Raw genomic sequence first — 20047 nt, forward strand, 5'->3', positions numbered from 1 at the left:
ATTTACATATACTGATTGCTTCCACATGTCTGGCATGAAGTAAAATAGTTTATGAGCATTGTAATATGGCTAAAGCCACAAAGAAATAAAATTCATCTTTGTCTAGAGTAACTCAGAAATTTATTCATGTTGGTATATAAAATGTTTTCCAAAGGAATTCTGCCTTCCAGAAAAATCCTTTAAAAGCCAACTGTGGTTAGTGTCACCTCCCCTTCTAATAACGTCTATATTTCCCAGTCTGGTTTCCCAGTGTCTTCTGTTAGACAAAAGCCCCTTTAAGTTACTCTCAACATGTTCTTCATTCTGTTTACTAGCTTCGGACTGTAAGTTTATTTTCCTGAGTGGCTGCGTATCCTTCTTCCTGCAAATGGGTTATTTGCCATCACAGGTGGTTCACAGAATTGGTCCAAAAGACTCAGACTTTATATCTACAATGTTTCATTCAGACTCAGGGACATATTAAATGGAAATATTGTGCTAATTCCTATGTGGATTCAATACTTTTTAAGTTGTCATGAAAGATGTTGTGTCTTCATGGTCTAAGTCATAACAAAATAATATTCAAGACAAGCATTACACCATTTGAGAGGATATGCTGTAAGTACAAGAGCTAATAAAACTAGTCATTTCCTGGTTATTTTACTGAATATTAAATGAATGATTTAATATTGGTTCATGTTGGTTCACGTTGGTTCATGTTAAAAACACAAATTGAAACTTACAGTCTGTGAGATGTAGACAACTCCTTCCTTTACAAACAGGTGCTTCCTTGCTCAGCATGGCTCACTACATATACTCAGAGCCAGAAGACCTAAAAATCATGTCTACCTTCACCCCATCATTAGTGCTACATATAACCTCAGAAAGAGTCCACATAAAACTGTGACAGGTAACAGGTCAACACCAATAGATTTAGTGTCACTTATGTAAGACTGAAAGGTCTAACGTTAAACATCACTTTTTACAATTTTTTTTACAATTGTTTATTTGCAACAGTAGCTTTTCACACAACCTTCCCCTACACTGACCAGCCAGTTGACATTGAGAAACTTCACGTTTTCAGCATTCACACCGTTAATGCTACACGTCTTTGAAAGATGCATATTACAAATATAATTGTGATTTTTCTTTGTGTCATTATCATACACAAATTTTGCTCACAAACTGTAATAGCTAGAGAATGCATGCATATATACCTACTCTAGGAGAAGACAATGGCACCCCACTCCAGTACTCTTGCCTGGAAAATCCCATGGGCAGAGGAGCCTGGTAGGCCGCAGTCCATGGGGTCACAAAGAGTCGGACACGACTGAGCAACTTCACTTTCACTTTTCACTTTCATGCATTGGAGAAGGAAATGGCAACCCACTCCAGTGTTCTTGCCTGGAGAATCCCAGGGACGGGGGAGCCTGGTGGGCTGCCGTCTTGGGGTTGCACAGAGTCAGACACGACTGAAGTGACTTAGCAGCAGCAGCAGTAGCATACCTACTCTAAATGAGCAAAACACTATAATCTAGAACCTATGCAATTATTAACCTGCCTCAAGGAATTAGTTGGTAGTGAATATCTTCTATGTACCTAGCACTGACTGAACACCTTACACTTAAATTGTCAATATCCCAGTAACAGCTACTGTAAAGTAGCTCTTCTCTCCAAGCTAGAAAAGAGCAAGCTAAGGCTAAAAAGCACGCCGGAGTCCTCACATCTAGAAAATGCCAGAGTCAATTCACTACTTTCTTTGCTATGCTCTGATTCTTCTTGTACTAATGAAATTTTTATTCTAGCAGCTAAATCTGAAAAGACCATTAATTTTCAAAAGGCCAACAAATATTTTCCTGAACTCTGTAAACATAGCATGACTTGCTATTCAGTAATACTAAATAATGACAACCCATACGATCAAATGTATAGAATTTTTAATTGAATATGTGCTGTCATTTTATATATTCCAAGAATGTGGAATTCTATTCTTTAGGAAATATGAAAATGCAATAAATCTGCTATTAGCTCTATAAAGAAAACTAAATTGTGAGAAAAAGATGATGTAATATGTACAGTGGAGAATCCATTCAGGAGACTATGACCGTTAGTATGTGTTACTTATGGTACATTTCAATATTATAGACTGAGATCTGTAATAAAGTAGCAAATTACCATACCATCACTCATTTCATTCCCTTATATGGCATCTGCTCAGAACAGACTAAACAGATTCTTTCAAATTAGTGTGCAATGTTTATATAGATGTGAGCAGAGGTACTGTCATAGGGTAGACAGTTTTCTCCAGTTTGGCAGCTAAAGAACAAAGCCAATCAGATAAGTAGTAATCTCATTTTTGATGAAACAGTGGGCACAAGGGACATTGACTCTGTCTTGCAAAGAGATTTCATGTGCAACAGAAAGAAACTATTTTTCTGAGTCACTGGGTCTCATTTGTTATTATGCTAGAAATCTTTCTCAAGAAGCTGTCTGGATTGTAAGGTTGAATAGTAGAAAGAGAACATCTGTTCTGTTAGAGTGAGCAAAGGGAACCTTAATTCTGGTCTGAATAGATGCCTCAGGAAGAAAAAGAAGGCTGAGACTCTATTGACCATGGGGAACATAGAGTGAAGATAAGCAAACCCCATGGCTCCAGGTCAGTGTGTGAGAGCCTAATGGGGAATTTGAGTCTCAGGAGTAGCTGCTCTGTTACACACTGCTTCTAATTTTATCTCGATAGAATCAAATGCAAAGATGGTGAACCTCTGCTTGCCAGCCCAGGAGAAAAGAGAAAAAGTGATCAAAAGAATGATAAACTCACATAATATAGTGATCTGGCATAAAAAAATCACCTCTGATATCTTGCTTTGCCTAAATAGTGACATCATGACAGAGTAAAACATGTGTACCATTCATCGTCAGAAGTTCTAAATGTACAGTCTGCCAAAAACCTAAGAAAGTTTGAAGGAATTAGTATGTAACATCGAACACTTTTAATGTAATTTAAAAATGTACATGAAATTATAAATATCTGCATTTCTCTTAAATATAACTTGCATTTATACTGAACATGTGAAACTATATTGCTCTGTGTAGATGAGTTGAGCTATATCCCCACATATGAAGTATTCATCAGGAAAACAAGGATGGGAAACCCAGTCTGAGCTATAGTCACGTTACAGAATCTTATTTCCACTTCTCAGATGATGACTCCATAGTTATGAACTGAAGGCCAATTCTCAGGTTTCAGAAAAGATAAAGTGATGCCTTGCACATGCCATGCATTTATAAACTCTAAATAATTTCATCGCTTGTTATACAAATCTAAAGTTTAAATTTTATAAACTCTGTTTCAAAATTCCCTACTGTTTATCAGTATTTGAACTGATTCTTCAGCCTTAAATGCTTTTTCTTCCAATCAAGTATTTTACTACTCAATTTTACAGCACTTTAACTCAAACTGGGTTACATTTTGTTCTCAAATCCACTGTTTGTATGATCTCACCTCTGCTCCTTAGCTCTCTCACCTGGAATGATCACCAGCCACCTCCTCATGTATTCCTTCAACCACTTCATTCAAGGACTATTTAATGAGGAGCAGTCTTGTACAAGACTCTGTACTTGATTGGCAGTATAAGATGGATAGATAGCAGGTGAGATCCTACAAAGCTGGAAGTCTGTGTCCTTTCCCCTTCTGAAAGTGAAGTTTCTTCAGGACAGGGGCTATATTGTGTTTCCTACTTCTCTGCCTCTTCAAAAGCCTTGACAAAGGTAATATTTGTTTGAGAGGGCAGGGTCAGTTAACAATTTAAAGGGTGGGAGGATGTCCACCAGAAAGGTCACAGATGTGACGTGGAAGAGGGAGTAGTATACTGGGGCATCATTGGGCTGCAAGGTGAAGACAGTTTCACTTTCCAGAAACTATCAATTGTTGTATCACACTGCTAGCTGCTGAAATTTAAAATGTACTGTTCTCAAATTCTCAATTCTCCCACACACAACCAATCACCAAACCCAATTTTTCTATGTGTTCGGTCATCTCCAGCCTTTCTTTTTCATTTTCATTATCATGATTGTTATTATAGCATTAATTTGTTTCTTCATGTGTGAATCATTGCAGGACCTCCAAACAGCTCCCTCTATGCCCTAGACTACTTTAGGTTAATCATTCTTGTAGGTCAAACTAGGAAGTATGGGCTTTAATCAGAAGGAACTTTTAAAAATGGAATGGGGTAATTAGATCTGAATTTCAGAAATAATTATACTCAGTAACAAAAGAAAGAAGAGATAATTATAGGTGGCTGTTGCCAAAATAGGGCAAGTAATAAGAGCCTGAACTAACCTGAAGGAAAGAATAGCAAAGATTGCAGGGATGAGTTAAAGAGGGAGACTCCATAAAACACTGAAGCTGGTAGATATGAGGAGAGTCAGCAAGGGAAAAGCGAAGATGCTAATGATACAGATAACCAGGACAAAATGACAACATTCCATGAAACTGAGAACAAGTAACTTTGCAGGGAGGACAGTGAGTAGAGTTTTGAACAAACCAGTTGAGTTGGAGTTCCCTGTGAGAGGTCCAAGTGCAGATATTCTATGGCCTTTGCCATGTGGAAGGGGTACATGCAAAAGCCCCAAGCTGGCTCAGCAACTGGTTCCCAGAACTGACAGCATCTGCAAAAGTAATTTTCCCAGGCAGGGGCTCGGGCAGCCTTGGGAAGAGCTCCCTGTGCAGCACTGGCTCCTGTTCTCTAGCTGACAGCTTTCTGCTGGCCTTCCCCTCCTAGTCATCACTTGGGAGACACTTCTGCATCTCAAGGGTCAAAAAAATTAATTTGTCCTTAAATCAGCATATTTTATTGATGGAAATTTGAGACATTTTGACTAAAATATATGAGAACCACACTCTCTGTTTAAGCACAATGTCTAGATTTAGGTGTATGTGTCTGTATAGGAGAAGGCTTCCCAGGTGGCTCAGTGGTAAAGAATCTGTCTGCTATTGCAGGAGACATGGGTTTGATCCCTGGGTTAGGAAAATCCCCTGGAGAAGGAAATGGCCACCCACTCCAGTATTCTTGCCTGAGAAATCCAATGCACAGAGAAGCCTAGCAAGCTATATCCCATAGGGTCACAGAGAGTTGGACACGACTTAACAACTGACCAACAACAATGTGTACAGGAGTGAAACATTAAAGTGGCAAGGTTAGTTAATCAAGAAATTGTCATTTAATTTCTGTAGATTAGCCTGTTAAAATGAAAAATTCCTACCCTCTTCCCAAGAGAGATATTAAGATTTTTAATTTTTGAGGCCTAAAAGTTTTCTCTATACTCCCAGGGGAAAATTAACAGATTTTTGTTTTCAAAATGATAGACTTAGATGAGATTTACTTAGATAGGATAAAAAAGTTCTGAAGACTTTGTACTTCCCGAGAAAAAGGGTAGCGGAAGGTGGCCAGAATGAGTTTAAAAGATGATTTCAGATCTGGAAAGATGAAAGACCATTCCACTAGCAGGGTCTGTGTTCTGCTCACATTGCACTCTGGAGGTAGAAGGACCTGAGTGTGAAAACACTGTGGCCTGCTGTTAGAGCAGAGACACTACGTGACCTGGAGCCACGATGCTGAGAAGCCTCGATGGAAGGACTATTGAAAGAGGCACCTTGGCCACTTCCCAATGTACTGGTGCCTGAGAGAACAGAGAACAGCAGCTTTGCACAGCAGAAGACACTCAGGTAAGGTCAACTATTAAAGGACAGATGACGGCCAGGTGGAGGCAAGAGATGGTGAGGGAGTTTGGGACTGGCATGTACACACTGTTGTATTTAAAATAAATAACCAATAAGGACCTACTCTACAGCACAGAGAACTCTGTTCAATGTTATTTAACAACCTAATGGGAAAAGAAATTTGAAGAATAGATACAGGTATACATATAACTGAATCACTTTGGTGTCCACCTGGAACTATCACAACATTGCTAATCAATTCTACTCCGATATAAAATAAAAAGTTAAAGAATAAAAAGAAGACCATGGACAATTCTGAACCTCTCAAGACCAGCCACTGAGCAAGGGGAGAGGGTCTCCCATGCCTTTTGTCTCAATCTGTATTCTAGTGATTGGCATTTCACTTTTCATAATTCTCAACCATGATGTGATTTAGAAAAATAATCATTTGGTTTAACTTTTCTTATATTTGTTATTGATACACATACATATGGACTGTATATAAACAGTGATTTGTGTAGCACTTCATCAATACCTAATTCCACAAGTACATGGGATTATCCTATTATTACCAAAATTCCAGAATAACACTTTCTACATTTTGTGTTGCAAAATACCACGAATATACAACTTTTTCTAATATATTATGAATGGCTCCAAGATTTTACTAGCCTCTTTGTTTTCAAACTAAGTTTTTTCTTTAATGAGTCAGAGAAACATCCTGAACAATAAAAGTACTAGGCAAATTAAAATGTGTGCAGTATATGACTTCATATTTAAAGGTATGTGGCACATAACAAGAATACACAGTCAAGGGAACAGTTTAATACCTGATGCTCATCATATGGATGATATGGATGTCGTGGTAGTAAAAACAAATGTGATTTATAGGATAGCAATTGCTCATTTCAAGGGCTTCCCAGGTGGCACTAGTGGTAAAGAATCTGCCTGCCAGTATAGGAGACAAAAGATATGGGTTCGATGCCTATGTTAGGAAGATCACCTGGAAGAGGGCATGGTATTCACTTCAGTATTCTTACCTGGAGAATCCCATGGACAGAGGAGCTTGGCAGGCTATAGTCCATAGGGTCTCAAAGAGTTGAACACAATTTAACAACTGAACAAAAATGTGACTGAAGTGATTTAGCACGCATGTTCTTTTCAAAACTTGTTGGTGGATTGATTATACAAATAATAGAGCAAAACAGGGAAAAAAAATAGGAATTAACTAGGAGAACAAGAAGAAACCTGCATTCTAACCCAGCATATTTTATAATTTCAAGAAACTATAGTCATGGTATTTTATATACTGTGTTTTCAAACACAACTTTCCTTTCTTTTTTCCCACAGGCTAAAAACAAGTTTGTCTCATATACTTTATAGACAAATCTCAAAGGAGAGACGGATAGGCCCAAATGACCACTGTGGCCACCATGGAAAAGTCTTTCAAGGATGTGCACTTGTCTGTCTTGCTATCATTTTCAGTCAAACATTGGCAAACACCTGTTAACTCCTTGCCATTCCTGGCTTAACATGCTGCTGCTTTAAGTTCCCCTTGTTAAAGGACAAGCTTGCTTCCGTATCACATTTGAATTTATATGTATAAAACTGTATTATTACATTCTATATAAAATAAATTGCTTTCCTAAAAACACAACACCCCCAAATACTTTTAGATAGTGGTAATTATCACTTTTCTCTACCTCTGCCTTCTCACAAACTTCTTGTTTTCCAAGGCCCGCCTCCCTTATGACTTATTTTACAAAATTCCCTGAAGTTTTTAGGTAGGTGTGGTATCACCTTTCTCTGAAGTCCCATGATACTCACTTTAATCCAAGAATCTAGTTATTTATGAAGAAATCTGTTACTTTCCTCATATGGTTTTCTGTGTTTGTCTTACATATAAAATACAAGTAAGAAATGCTTATTATTTATAATAACATTTTGGTAAACAACTGAAGTTTTCACAGTTAATGAAAACTGGTGGCTGCTGCTAAGTCGCTTCAGTCGTGTCCGACTCTGTGCGACCCCACAGACAGTAGCCCACCAGGCTCCCCCGTCCCTGGGATTCTCCAGGCAAGAACACTGGAGTGGGTTGCCATTTCCTTCTCCAATGCAGGAAAGTGAAAAGTGAAAGTGAAGTCACCCAGTTGTGTCCGACTCTTTGTGACCCCATGGACTGCAGCCCACCAGGCTCCTCCGTCCATGGGATTTTCCAGGCTACAGTACTGGAGTGGGTTGCCATGAAACCCTACGTTCATTTAAACTGATTCTTAAAGGATGACTACAACAGAACAGAGTTCATTCTCTTGACATTTCAAATTTGAGATAGAAATTTAAATTTATGCACATATTATGAAGACTGATAATTGCTTATAAAGTTTTGATTTGACCTCAGGCATAAGGAACTTCATTTTGGCTTTCCCCAAATATAGTCCTGAAGGATCTGGGCTAGGACTCAATCATTTTTAAACACGAATAACTATGATTGTATATAACAGCCACTTATATTATTTCCTTTCCTATTGATATGTCTACCTCGTCATAAGACTAACATATATTTCTAAGACTGTAAAGTCAAGCACTGTACATTAATTTATACTCTAGGTCTCAACTATAGACCTTCAAGTGGACTAAGGAAAGTAGCCTACTATTCTCTCTCATACTCTCAATTATATAAGATTGGGATCTAGAACAGTTGACTCAACATACATTTTGTACATTCACACTTCAACAAAGATTCCTATGCTCTTTCCTTTCATGTCTACTCTTCTGGGCAGGAGGGGCTTGGGGGCAAGGGCTGGGGGTGGAAGTAGGCAGTGGTCTCAGGCTGCAGAACACAAAGCCAGAGGCTGAGTTGGAGATGAAAAGCAAGGGGCAATGAGTAACTGCAGCTCTGGCTGGGTGGAATCAAGGATAAGTGGAAACTTATAAGGAAGACTCTGCAACACTAATCTTAGCAAACTGTCAAGAGCAAACCAGGATTGTCCCAAAAGTATGGATGGTGAAATATAGTCAATTTAAACTTTTAAATGATTATATTTTCAACTTTGTTTGGTAGGACTGGTTTGTTCTACACAAAGTTTCAGATACAGTGAGAGTGATAATGAGACATTTTATCTTTGACCATTTTTGGTTTTAGAATCATCTCACTCATTTTGTTTACTGGCTGTGTATACTGAGAAACAATAATAAGGAAAATCAGGTATTTATTGAAAGAAATGAAATAATTTTCCTCCTGGAATGGTCAAAGATGCATGTATTATTAAATACTCTCCATCTCCTACTAGCAGGCAGACAAAGATTGCCCTAGACACTTTCTGAATCAGTGCTGAAATAAGCTTGGCTCATTGCGCTCAGGCACCTCGGTTGTGCCTGACCCTATGACCCTGTGGACTGTAGCCCGCCAGGCTCCTCTGTCTACAGGATTCTCCAGTCTAGAATACTGGAAGGGGTTCCCGTGCACTTCTCCGTGGTCTTCCTGATGCTCGGCTCAGGGGAGACGCTGTTTATGGAGATACTGCTGCTGTTTGTCGGAGAAGGCGGTGGCACCCCACTCCAGTCCTCTTGCCTGGAAAACCCCATGGACGGAGGAGCCTGGTGGGCTGCAGTCCATGGGGTCGCAAGAGTCGGACACGACTAAGTGACTTCACTTTCACTTTTCACTCTCATGCACTGGAGAAGGAAATGGCAACCCACTCCAGTGTTCTTGCCTGGAGAATCCCGGGGATGGGGGTGCCTGGTGGGCTGCCGTCTACGGGGGTCACACAGAGTCGGACACGACTAGAGCGACTCAGCAGCAGCAGCAGCGGCTGTTCTTTGTGCCCATCTGAATGCCTCCTCTGATATTCTCTATTCTAGTATCTGGCACTGAATTTACTTTCTCTACCATGTTACAATGTACACTTCACTTATAATGAATTGATTTATTAAAACTTTTCAATTTTTAAATTTTGTACTCATTTATAAACAAGTATATTTTGTGTTTAGAAACAAGGTATACATGATGAAGAACAAGTTCATTCAATGAGTGACTGGGCTAGCTTTTGAGACTATAATGATGAAAAATGATACAGATCTGGCCATGAGAAACTCTCAATCTGACACAACAAAGATGATCCACATAAATAATTTTCTGGACTAAAGAACTCATTGGACATATTCAATAGAACTAAGCTTCATTTAGCTTGCTGATGAAGACTCAAGGGGGTGATGCTATATTTTATCCAAAGACGTGTTTATGATTGTGGTGACAATTTAAGTTACTGTAAGGTTTGGCCAACTTTGTTTGTCATGCCATATCTCTTCAAGCAAAGGAAACCTGGAAATACAGGTTTAATGACTCATTCAGGAGATGACAAAACTCCCTAAATTTGTAGTTCCTTTCAGTTTTACTCTAAGCTTGTATTAAATACTAAGACCAATTCATTCTTCATATTTATCAACAGAATTTTATTTTTGCTTATCTTCATTCCCTAATTCAAGTATAAATTGTATATCCTCTTATCCTCAGTTTGACAGAGTCCAGCTTTGTTACTGTTTGGAAATAGTGGGCAATTTCTCTATTTATACTGATGTTTATATCTTGGCAATAGAAGAGATAGTAACTGGAGACATTTAGACTTATTTGGGTCAGATAGAATTTATTGATTCTTTGGTATGTTTAATTATGATAATAATTTAAAACAACCTACAAATCTAAAGGAGTCATTCTTTTAAAATATACTGATTATAATTTTCTAAACATTATTTTACTTTCTCAACTAGCTAATCTCCAATTGTAAATGATGGCAATAATGGCCACAGGCAGGTAGGCTCATTCTGGTTAAGTCCATTTTATAATTCAGGCTTAAAATAATTATATGTATGTATACACACATACACACACACATATATATATATTATGTATATCCTCAGGACACTGTCTTTTCATCATTCTGATTGTTTATACCACTACTTCACTCATTATTGTTTACACTTTACAGATCAATTTCACATGTAAATTAAATTACATTATTTGTTTATTTATTGTTTATAACAATTTACTTTTTGAGGGTTAGAATGGCTCAGCTGGTAAAGAATCTGCCTGCAATGTTGGAGACCTGGGTTTGATCCCTGGGTTGGGAAGATTCCCTGGAGAAGGGAAAGGCTACCCACTCCAGTATTCTGGCCTGGAGAATTCCACGGACTGTATAGTCCATGCGGTCGCAAAGAGTCGGACACAACTGAGTGACTTTCAGTTACTCACTCACTCATGTACCAACAAATGCAAACAGCACATCAAACTCTGTAGCAAATCCTATTTTAACTAATGCTTCTACTTTGTGCATGCTTGACCCTTACTCCAGTTTTTCCAAGTTTGGCCTCCCCACATTACCCTGTGTGTTTTGTCTTAGCAGCCTGCCCATTTTCCAAACTAAATGAAAGAACTGTCACAAATTGCTAGTGCCACCTATTAGCGGAAGCATAGAACTGCAAATCATGATAATTCCTTTAAACAACACCTTAGAAGTCTTGATGGGTAAAATTCATCCCAAGATTCACTGATTCTAATTTATGTTTACAACTGCTAGCCATTTTAAAATAAGCTTTCATTGCATGAACTAAACTTGGATATGTCATATATTTTGGAGATTTTACTTACATCTTTGTATTAACAGATCATTTTATCATAGTTTTGTTTTTTTTTTAAATGATGAAATATAATGTCTTCATCAATTAATAGATGTCTCTATAATATCATGACTTTGTAAATGAACATTGCTAGGTAAATATTAATTAGAAATTTACTTCAGCACTGGAAGATTGGAACATGCTCAAATATAAATTACATTTAAAATAGCCTGATTTTAGATTTTATAATTCACCAAAAAGATGTAAAGGTGTGTATGATATTATGATCTTGGGAACTGTGATACATAGGTGTGTTGCTGAAGTTTAAATGAGAAAACTCAGGATAAGAAATTAAGCCACAAAATTTTTTATAGCTGACTTTAAATTCTTGATAACTTTATAAGTTATCAAAGCTCACATCTGAAATACAATTATATACTCACACTAAACATAAATGGGTTATGCTCTGTAACCAACAGTTTTATTTTGTTACTGGGAACATATGCAATTGTATGAATTGATTCAGATTAAATTTATTCCTAACAAATCCTTCAGTAGCATTCATTCTTAAATATAGAATTTAAATATAATTGACTGAAAATCACAACATATTTTTAAATCATGTTTGACTGATATATGTTAATAAAAATAAGAAAAAGAAAACTCAGTTATAGTTATATCTATACTTCTATCTAGTTCCCTAAATATTTAGGTACTTCATATCACTGACAGTAATTGAATATAGGAAATATAATTTATATAAAAAGAAACAACAACCTAAAAAAGTTAGAATTGGAAAAATTCATCTCTTCAGTATTCAGGTTTCCTTAAACTATTAAAGACTGCCTCTCATTATCAAAAGTTGATGGGTTAATCTTACACGGGATGGACTTGTGGTCTCAGTCATTTTCTTACTTGCTAAAGTTACACTGAATCTGGTTGGTGCTATAAACAGGGAAGCCTCAACTTGGAGACTTTCACTAACTCTCATATGACCTGATCAACACTGAATCACAAGATATGAGACTTAGCATTTTATTTTGTTTTTTTATTATTCTGCATGGATATACTTGTTGAGTAGATAAATAAAAAGTTCAACTTTTCCATGTGCTTAAATTGAAGATTTCAGAATCAAAAGATGATTGTTACAGTTAATAGAATTTGGGAAGAAAAGACCATGCTAAATGAGAATCAGCAAAAAAGAGACCTGATGCCAAATATGCAGTGACTATTGGAGAAAAGGTATTACAAAGAATTTGTAACATCTTTGCTCTGTGAAAATATTTATATATTACCCTTACTTTTCATAGACACATTCCATTTTATCTCTGAGGAGATTTCCAATATAAGGCAAATTCCATCTTATACTATTATTTGAATACTTGAGATATTTCTGAAAGGTTTTCCTGAGACTCAAAAAGTTCATGCCCACTAAAATACATATACATTTACTTTAATGTGTGACTGTCTTTTAAACCAATATATATTTTATTTATAAAGCATTTTATTACAACTTACCAAGATTGCTTTTATTAACACTAAAATATTAATATAAATTTTATCCTGAATATATATTTATCTATTCACATATACATATATGTGCATATATGTATATGTGCATATATTTTTGTGCTTTGTTAGTAGTAATGAAAATCTCTGAAAAGTCAACAAGTTTAATTAGTAAATCATTATTCATACTAACTAAATTTTGAAGTGGTCATAATGTATTGAATAATGGCAAATAAAAAATGTTTTGCAAATTTTGATTCATAATGTTTAGTTTAACATCATCATCCATCTGAAATGTATGTTTGAGAATTTTGACTTATCTAATAACATCTTTCTTATAATAATTATACAATTTGACTGCGAAAAGAAACCTTTACAAAATATGAGAAGAAAGCCTCTGAAAAATCTACTATTTATTTAAGTACTATTTACTAAGTCTTCTACTGAAGGTAAAGTTAAAGGAACTGATTTATTCTTTGGATTCACATGATCACCATCATATTCAGACTTGCATGTGTCTTTGATTTCTACTAAAACTCAAGTACACAATGTCCTGGAAAAGCTCATGGCATTGAGTGATGGAACATTTGTCATTTGTTTAAAACCCCAAACCTAATTTATTTGCTTATGATTTCCATAGGTTTTTCTGAAGTCCTCATTGTACCACAACTCCAAAAGGAAAATTTTATGATATTCTGGTATTTCATGGGAAAAGTGAAATTTCACTAGTTTTGTAGGGGAAATAAACAGTTATGCACTGATTTTAAAAATAAGAATTATAACATTTAGCTATGTTACATAAATTTAAGGAAGGGAAAACTATCTCTGAGTGAGTGTTTTTTTGAGGATAATTTATATGTGACTGCTGAGATTTACAGAGTTCTCACATTTGCTTCCCCCACAAGGATTCTAAATCAGATTGGTTCAGAGGAAAAGTGAGCATACCCCATTTTTCTAATATTAGCACTTCTCCACACGGTCCTGAAAACATCTATTCTATTATTTTTTCCTAGAAAATAAAGAGGTACCTTATTAGATATGTATATACATCTACTACAAAGTCTGACTTCTTGTGTTTTACTTCTTTTTCTCTCTCACTTAACATATCAAATCTCTTTTATCTCCTATCAGACAAGATGACAAGTAGAAAGTAAGCACAGTGATTGCCTGAAACTTTGTCTTGGCAACCTGAGCAATGAGAGAGTTAACTTAATGGTGGATCTTTGAAAACAAGTGACCATGGGAAATTAGAGTTGGCAGGGATTTAACTCTTCAAGAATCATGCTAGAATATTTTTAAGGGCAAAGCAGTGAATGTTTTAACCATGTTTGACATCTAATTAAGGAGGAAAAAGAAGAAGCTAAAAAAAAAAAAAATCTCTATTATACTTTAGAAACAAAGTACTGACAATTGGTTACCAGGCAGATGCTTTGCCAAAACAAGTCTACATATAGAGAAGAAAGGTAATGATATATCAATAAAATCATAGAATAAAATTGCTTGGGCAGTCCCTTTTATTCTTTTTGCTGCTCATTTTACAGCTTGTTTTATCAAATTGTCAAGCTCTAGGTACATCAATAGAACTGTTATGTAGTTGTAAGGCAGCTTTTGGTTTAAAGGAAAGCAGAATAAGTCTAATGGATACCATTACTAAGAAGAGCTCATAAACACAGTGTCAAATGTACACATCTTGTCAATATATACAGCTCACTTCATTTAGACAAGTTTAAAGCATTTTGTATATAACAAAAGACTATTCTAATGAAATACCATCTTCTAATATGTGGAAAAACTGGTGCCTCTTCTATTAAAGGAGAGTAATCCATTAACATGGAAATAAAATTATTGTGACATAGATAAACATAATTCTCAATTTTATAATTTATTTAGTACTTAGATAAGGATCTTAAAATACAGTAGATTTTAAAAAGGCATGTCACGTCTAAAACTTATTCCAAAATTATAGCATATAGTTATTTACATTTTCAGGAACTAAACTTGTATGTAAAACTCACTCATAAGAAATATAAACTTGGAGAAGGACCATCAACCTAAGAATTACTGGATGAACTACTCTCAGAGAATAAAAATAGAAAGCAAAAACTGACAAAAACAGAGATAACATAATATCATATACTAGGTAAATAATTTAAAGACAGCTACTATATAAAGATATACCTGGGATTTAATTAAATACTTAATGCTTAGTATTTGATTATTTTTAAAAATCTTATATAAGTACAATTGCAATTCTGCTTGCTAATGTTTAAAATTCATTCTCATTTTAACAGCCAAAAAATTAAACCAAAATATAGTCTCCAATTCAATATATTTTATCTATGTAATAAATCTAAATAAACACATTAATAGGTGTTTAATTTTCTAATCCAAAAGTGTGAAAATTACATCTGTCTTTCTTATTTGTGGTCCTCATTCACCCTAGAGTATTCAGAAAGAGATGTTCCCCATCATGTGAAAATTAAAGAATATGTTTTCTGGCATCAGAGTAATGTACAGTAGACAGACATGTCTACAGAGAGATTCAATAATTTTCTTTCATATTACAGACTAAAAACAGAGTATAATTGAAGCTTCTCACTGCCCCACCCCCAACTGTAGAAATTTGAGAATCATAAGAAAGCAACACCTTAGGGAGTAAAACTACTTGTGTTAAAACAGTTTAATCTTCAGTTCCATTTTAATAATATCTCACTATATAAATATTTTCTTTCATGAGATTTATATACATCATATTAGAATTTACATTAGCATGATTTTACACATCTGCCTATAAAATCCATCTAAACAACTGTAGAACAAATATTTTCTTTAAAACCCTCATTAAAAAACAAGCATATACATTAAACTGTAAGCAGACCAACCATGTGATAAGGCTTTTTTTTTCCCCCTCTTAAATTTACACTTTGTTTTGAAAAGAAGTTCACACAACTAACTGTACAACTAGAAAGTAGTATCTCTTCAGTTCTCATTGAAGTACATAAGAGTCAAATAACATTATATTTCAAAGGTTTTAGCTTTACACCAATTAGCCAAATACACAGTCTTTTGTACAATCATAACACTGTAGAAAAACTAGTCTGTTCTTTCCAGTTTATATTCTCTTGGCAAACCATGATCTACTGCTTATGTTAAGCATCTGATTGTCAGATTTGAACAAACTGAATATTCATGACGACAATTAACCATTTACTGTCTAAAACTAAGAAAATGTAATTTATCATAACAATTATTATATGTGAGGCATTCATATCTACAAAGAGACCATTGTTGCAATAGTGGTTTTAAAAAATCTTTTAACAGGAGTAGAGTGAGAAAAATTTGCAGGATATACGATCACATATACCGATCTGTATTTACCAGGCATTCAGCTCTTTTCTGCAAATGTGATTAAATGCTCTTTGTTTGCATTTAAATTGTCATATATCCAACAGAAGGCATGATTTTATAAAGAAAAAAAAGTGTTTCAATCATCTCCAAAAGACCCACACAATCACAAAGGTTTCTCAGGTTAAACTCAAGGTTTTAAGGTTTAGGTTGGGAGGGAGTTCAAGGAATAAAAAGACAGGGGGCAGCGGGGCATTAGAAAGCTGGCCAAATAAAAGGAAAAGAAAAACTTACCTTTGTAGGATAATTTCAGTCTTGGCACATTGTTTTTCCCATTTTGATAGTTTGCTCTTGCTGTAAGTAATACTCCCCAGAAAAGACAGACAATCCTAGCGAACCAGCCCATGCTGCAGACGCTGGGGGTTCTATGCTGCTTCAGTCTCCCGTCCTGTATTGTGCGGCCAGAGAAGTTCAAACAATCTGGAAACTGGAGGTAACAGGTGATTTAGGTCAGTTTCATTCATAAATGCAGACAATCAAGACCTCCAGGCAACACTAACACCTCTTCTTCTGTAACAGTCACTGAAGCACAGAAACTTCAAACCCTCAAAAAAAAAAAAAAAAAAAATCGAGCCAGGCACCGGATAATGAGGCACAACTGTTGTGTGGAAAAAAAAAGAAAAAAAACAAGGACGGCTGCAGTGGTGCTTAAGAAGCAGTTCCTTTTATCTAGGTTCTTCTGATAGCTGGCGGACTCTAATCCTGCTCCCTGCTTCATTCGGCTCCGGCTCCGGGGAAGCAGAATGAAAGGGAAACACAGAGAGAGAGAGAGAAAGAGAGAGAGAGAGAGGGGGGAACCGTGAGCAGCGCGGACTTTTCCTGGACACATGTAGGGAGCGATGACACAAGATCCCACAGACAGGTTTTCCCAACACTCACTAGACTGGCTGACAATGGGAGATCAGGCAAGCTCAACCCACTCCCCTTCCCTCGTGTCACACAACACATGCAAAAAACATCTCGTAGAGATTAGAGCCGGGAGCAGAACCCTCCAGCGTGCCTGTGAAAGGCATGTAGCTATAAATTTACTTCCCAAGGCAAGCGTTGTTTTATAGCCATTTTTAGGTGCAATTTGGAGAAAACAATCTGAATTCTGCTACCTACATCATTTACAACTCACGCTCATTATAGAATTCTGCTTGAACTTGTGTGGTGTATGTGTATATGTATGTTTATGCCTGCATACATATGTAGATATGCATATATATGTCTGTCCTTTTCATCAGTATAACTTTAACCACTGAAGGTTTTAAAGCCTTGTTAGCGATTGTTCCCTTCTCCCAACAAACCCCCTTGGCTCAACCACCCCCTCCCCCGCCCCACTGCGATTTCAGGGAAGAAATTCCTAGTAAAACCCATTTCAACAATCAGTTCGAGACAAATATAGGTCCACTGAGGATTATAAATTATAACAAGGGATTCTCAAAAGGATACTCAGAATTTAAAAACATCTACGGTTTTTCAGCTTCTGGAATGCTCTGGCTAAAGTCTTTAATGCATCACATCTCATTAATTAAAGCCACTTCCCTAGTTTTGGTTTAAAGAGCAGAGGAAGATGACGAAGTTCACAAAAGTCCCCACTGAGTGTCAAGGACCAACATAAAGAGAGTATCTCTGTGTCTTCATGAGCTGGTGAAGGGTTACTAAATTTTCTGTGGACACGCATGTATTTATGAAGTCATGCAAATACCACTAATTCTTTCCTAAATAGGCATATCTGAGGTGTTTAAATTTTCTTTTCTATTTTTCTTTCAGTTTTTCTCAGAGCTGATATCCATACAGGATTGTGTGTGTGTGTGTGTGTGTGTGTGTGTGTGTGTGTGTGAAGGGTGCATAAAAATCAAAGAACTTTCCCTTTATATTCCCCAACTCTCTCTACTTTGCACCCTCCCTCCACCCCAGGTACAACACACAGGTTAGAAATACCGAGGAGAGGGCTGTTACAATGATACAGAAATTACTTGACTGAAAGGAGAAGGTGAGTTTACAATTAAAAACATGAACACTCATTGAGAGTGGTTCAGTATTCATATAAAAAAAAATGACCTGAGCATTGTCACTGCAGCTTTCATTACTTAATGTCTACAGACCAATAGAGAAAGAGCAGCTCTTTCTCTGTGCGCAAGAGTGTGTGTGTGTGTGTGTGTGTGTGTGTGTGTTTGCCTGAGAGTAGGCGGAGGAGGAGGAGGAAGAGAATGAAAAGGATTTAAAGGGGGAAGAAGGGGTGAGGGGGAGGAGGAATCCTGTGTCTACTCCATTAGATTGATTCATCAAATAGACCGTATTGTATTTGTCACTTCCCACAAGCCTATTGATCAGTCAGCATTGTTAAGAAAATAAAATCCAAAAATAATGTTGATTTTACTGATTCCCACACTTGTTATCCTGAGCACTTTTCATGCTCCGGGCAATGGATTAAGGCTACAAATGACAAGAGGCTTGTCTGTCTTCCATGGATTACTCTCTATAGACATTCATTCTGTGGAGGAATTCATGTCACTTTGGGATTATTTAGGAGATTGGACTAATGGATTATCCTATCGAAATATCACATATGATTATTTTAAATACTTTAAATAGTCGTGCCATTTTCACTAATATATATTTTAAATATTTATTTTTCTCCTGCTCTTGTTACTTCAAGTAGGAGAACAAGTTTATATTTGTCAAAACTAAACAGGATAAGCAAATTTAGAAATGTATCCATTTCACTTGTGTAATGTCTAATCCTGAAACATTTTGATGTGTTCCAGGAAAAATAAAAGATTGTAGGTAAAATTCAGATAAAACACGGTGAGAATTGACTCCATGGAGAAGAAAGACACTCAATCTATATTTTGGACCACAAAATCAGGACAGAATTATTTCATTTTCTAAAAGAAAAAATTTAAAATTGAAATCAGAATTGGGTAACATAGACACCCCCATGTTTATATCCAAACACAGATTTCTTTTTTAAAAAACTCTGATGTATTTATTTACATTTGATATTTTTCTTACTCTCTGAAATTTTTATGATCTTTAGGTCTTTTCAAATATTTGAAAGTTTAAAGAATTCACATTTACTTCTCTGTAGATTTTTTAATTAAAAAAATATAAAATAGGAAGTTCTTTATGTAAGTAAAACTGTTCTAGACTGATTATATTATAATAATAGAAAAGTGTGACCACAGATAGACTTTTTTTTTTTAGTGTAGAAAGAAAGAGAGAAAGAAAAGGAGGGCAGAGAGGAAGGAAGGAATGTAATACAGGCCTGAAAAATATTTACCAAAGTATTTGTTGTATTTCTACTGATTTCTGAATTGACATTGGGGATAAATAAAGTTGTTTTCCATGTTTTCCTTATACACCCAAACGTGTGAGGGATAATCAAGGCTGAACCTATTTCCCAGTTGTACACAGGGTATGTAATTGCTCCGTCGTGTCTGACTCTCTATCACCCATGGACTGTAGCCCACCAAGTTACTCTGTCCATGGGATTCTCCAGACAAGAATACTGGAGAAGGTTGCTATTTTCGTCTCCAGGGGATCTTCCTGATCTAGGGATTGAAACTTCATCTCCTGCGTTGGTAGATGTATTCTTTACCACTGTGCCACCTATTTCTCAGATGAAGTAGATGCAAAGTTGAGATGGACTTGGGTGGGTGTTTATCAGAATCTATCAACATTTGCATGCTTGAAATGTGGACTTTAATTCGCCTCCTAAGAAACATCACTCCCTACTCAGAATATGTGAACTCAGCCCCGACACAGTCAAGCCTGCTGTATTTGACACATTAACCATTGATCTTACTGCATTACTTACATTTTTAAAAGTCA

General features: G+C 36.1%; 1 protein-coding gene across 1 annotated transcript in view; it reads right to left on the reverse strand.

Moving 5' to 3' along the window:
* The window catches only part of SEMA3A (semaphorin 3A), a 349768-nt gene that overhangs the window by 204725 nt on the left and 124996 nt on the right, over positions 1-20047 (reverse strand). The window contains exon 2 of the mRNA XM_020884043.2: positions 16463-16655. Coding sequence (XP_020739702.1) covers positions 16463-16574 — 112 coding nt within the window. The 5' untranslated portion in view covers positions 16575-16655. The remainder of the gene's footprint in view (positions 1-16462; positions 16656-20047) is intronic.

This window comes from Odocoileus virginianus, chromosome 1 (genome assembly GCF_023699985.2).
Source record: "Odocoileus virginianus isolate 20LAN1187 ecotype Illinois chromosome 1, Ovbor_1.2, whole genome shotgun sequence".
Lineage (NCBI taxonomy): Eukaryota > Metazoa > Chordata > Mammalia > Artiodactyla > Cervidae > Odocoileus > Odocoileus virginianus.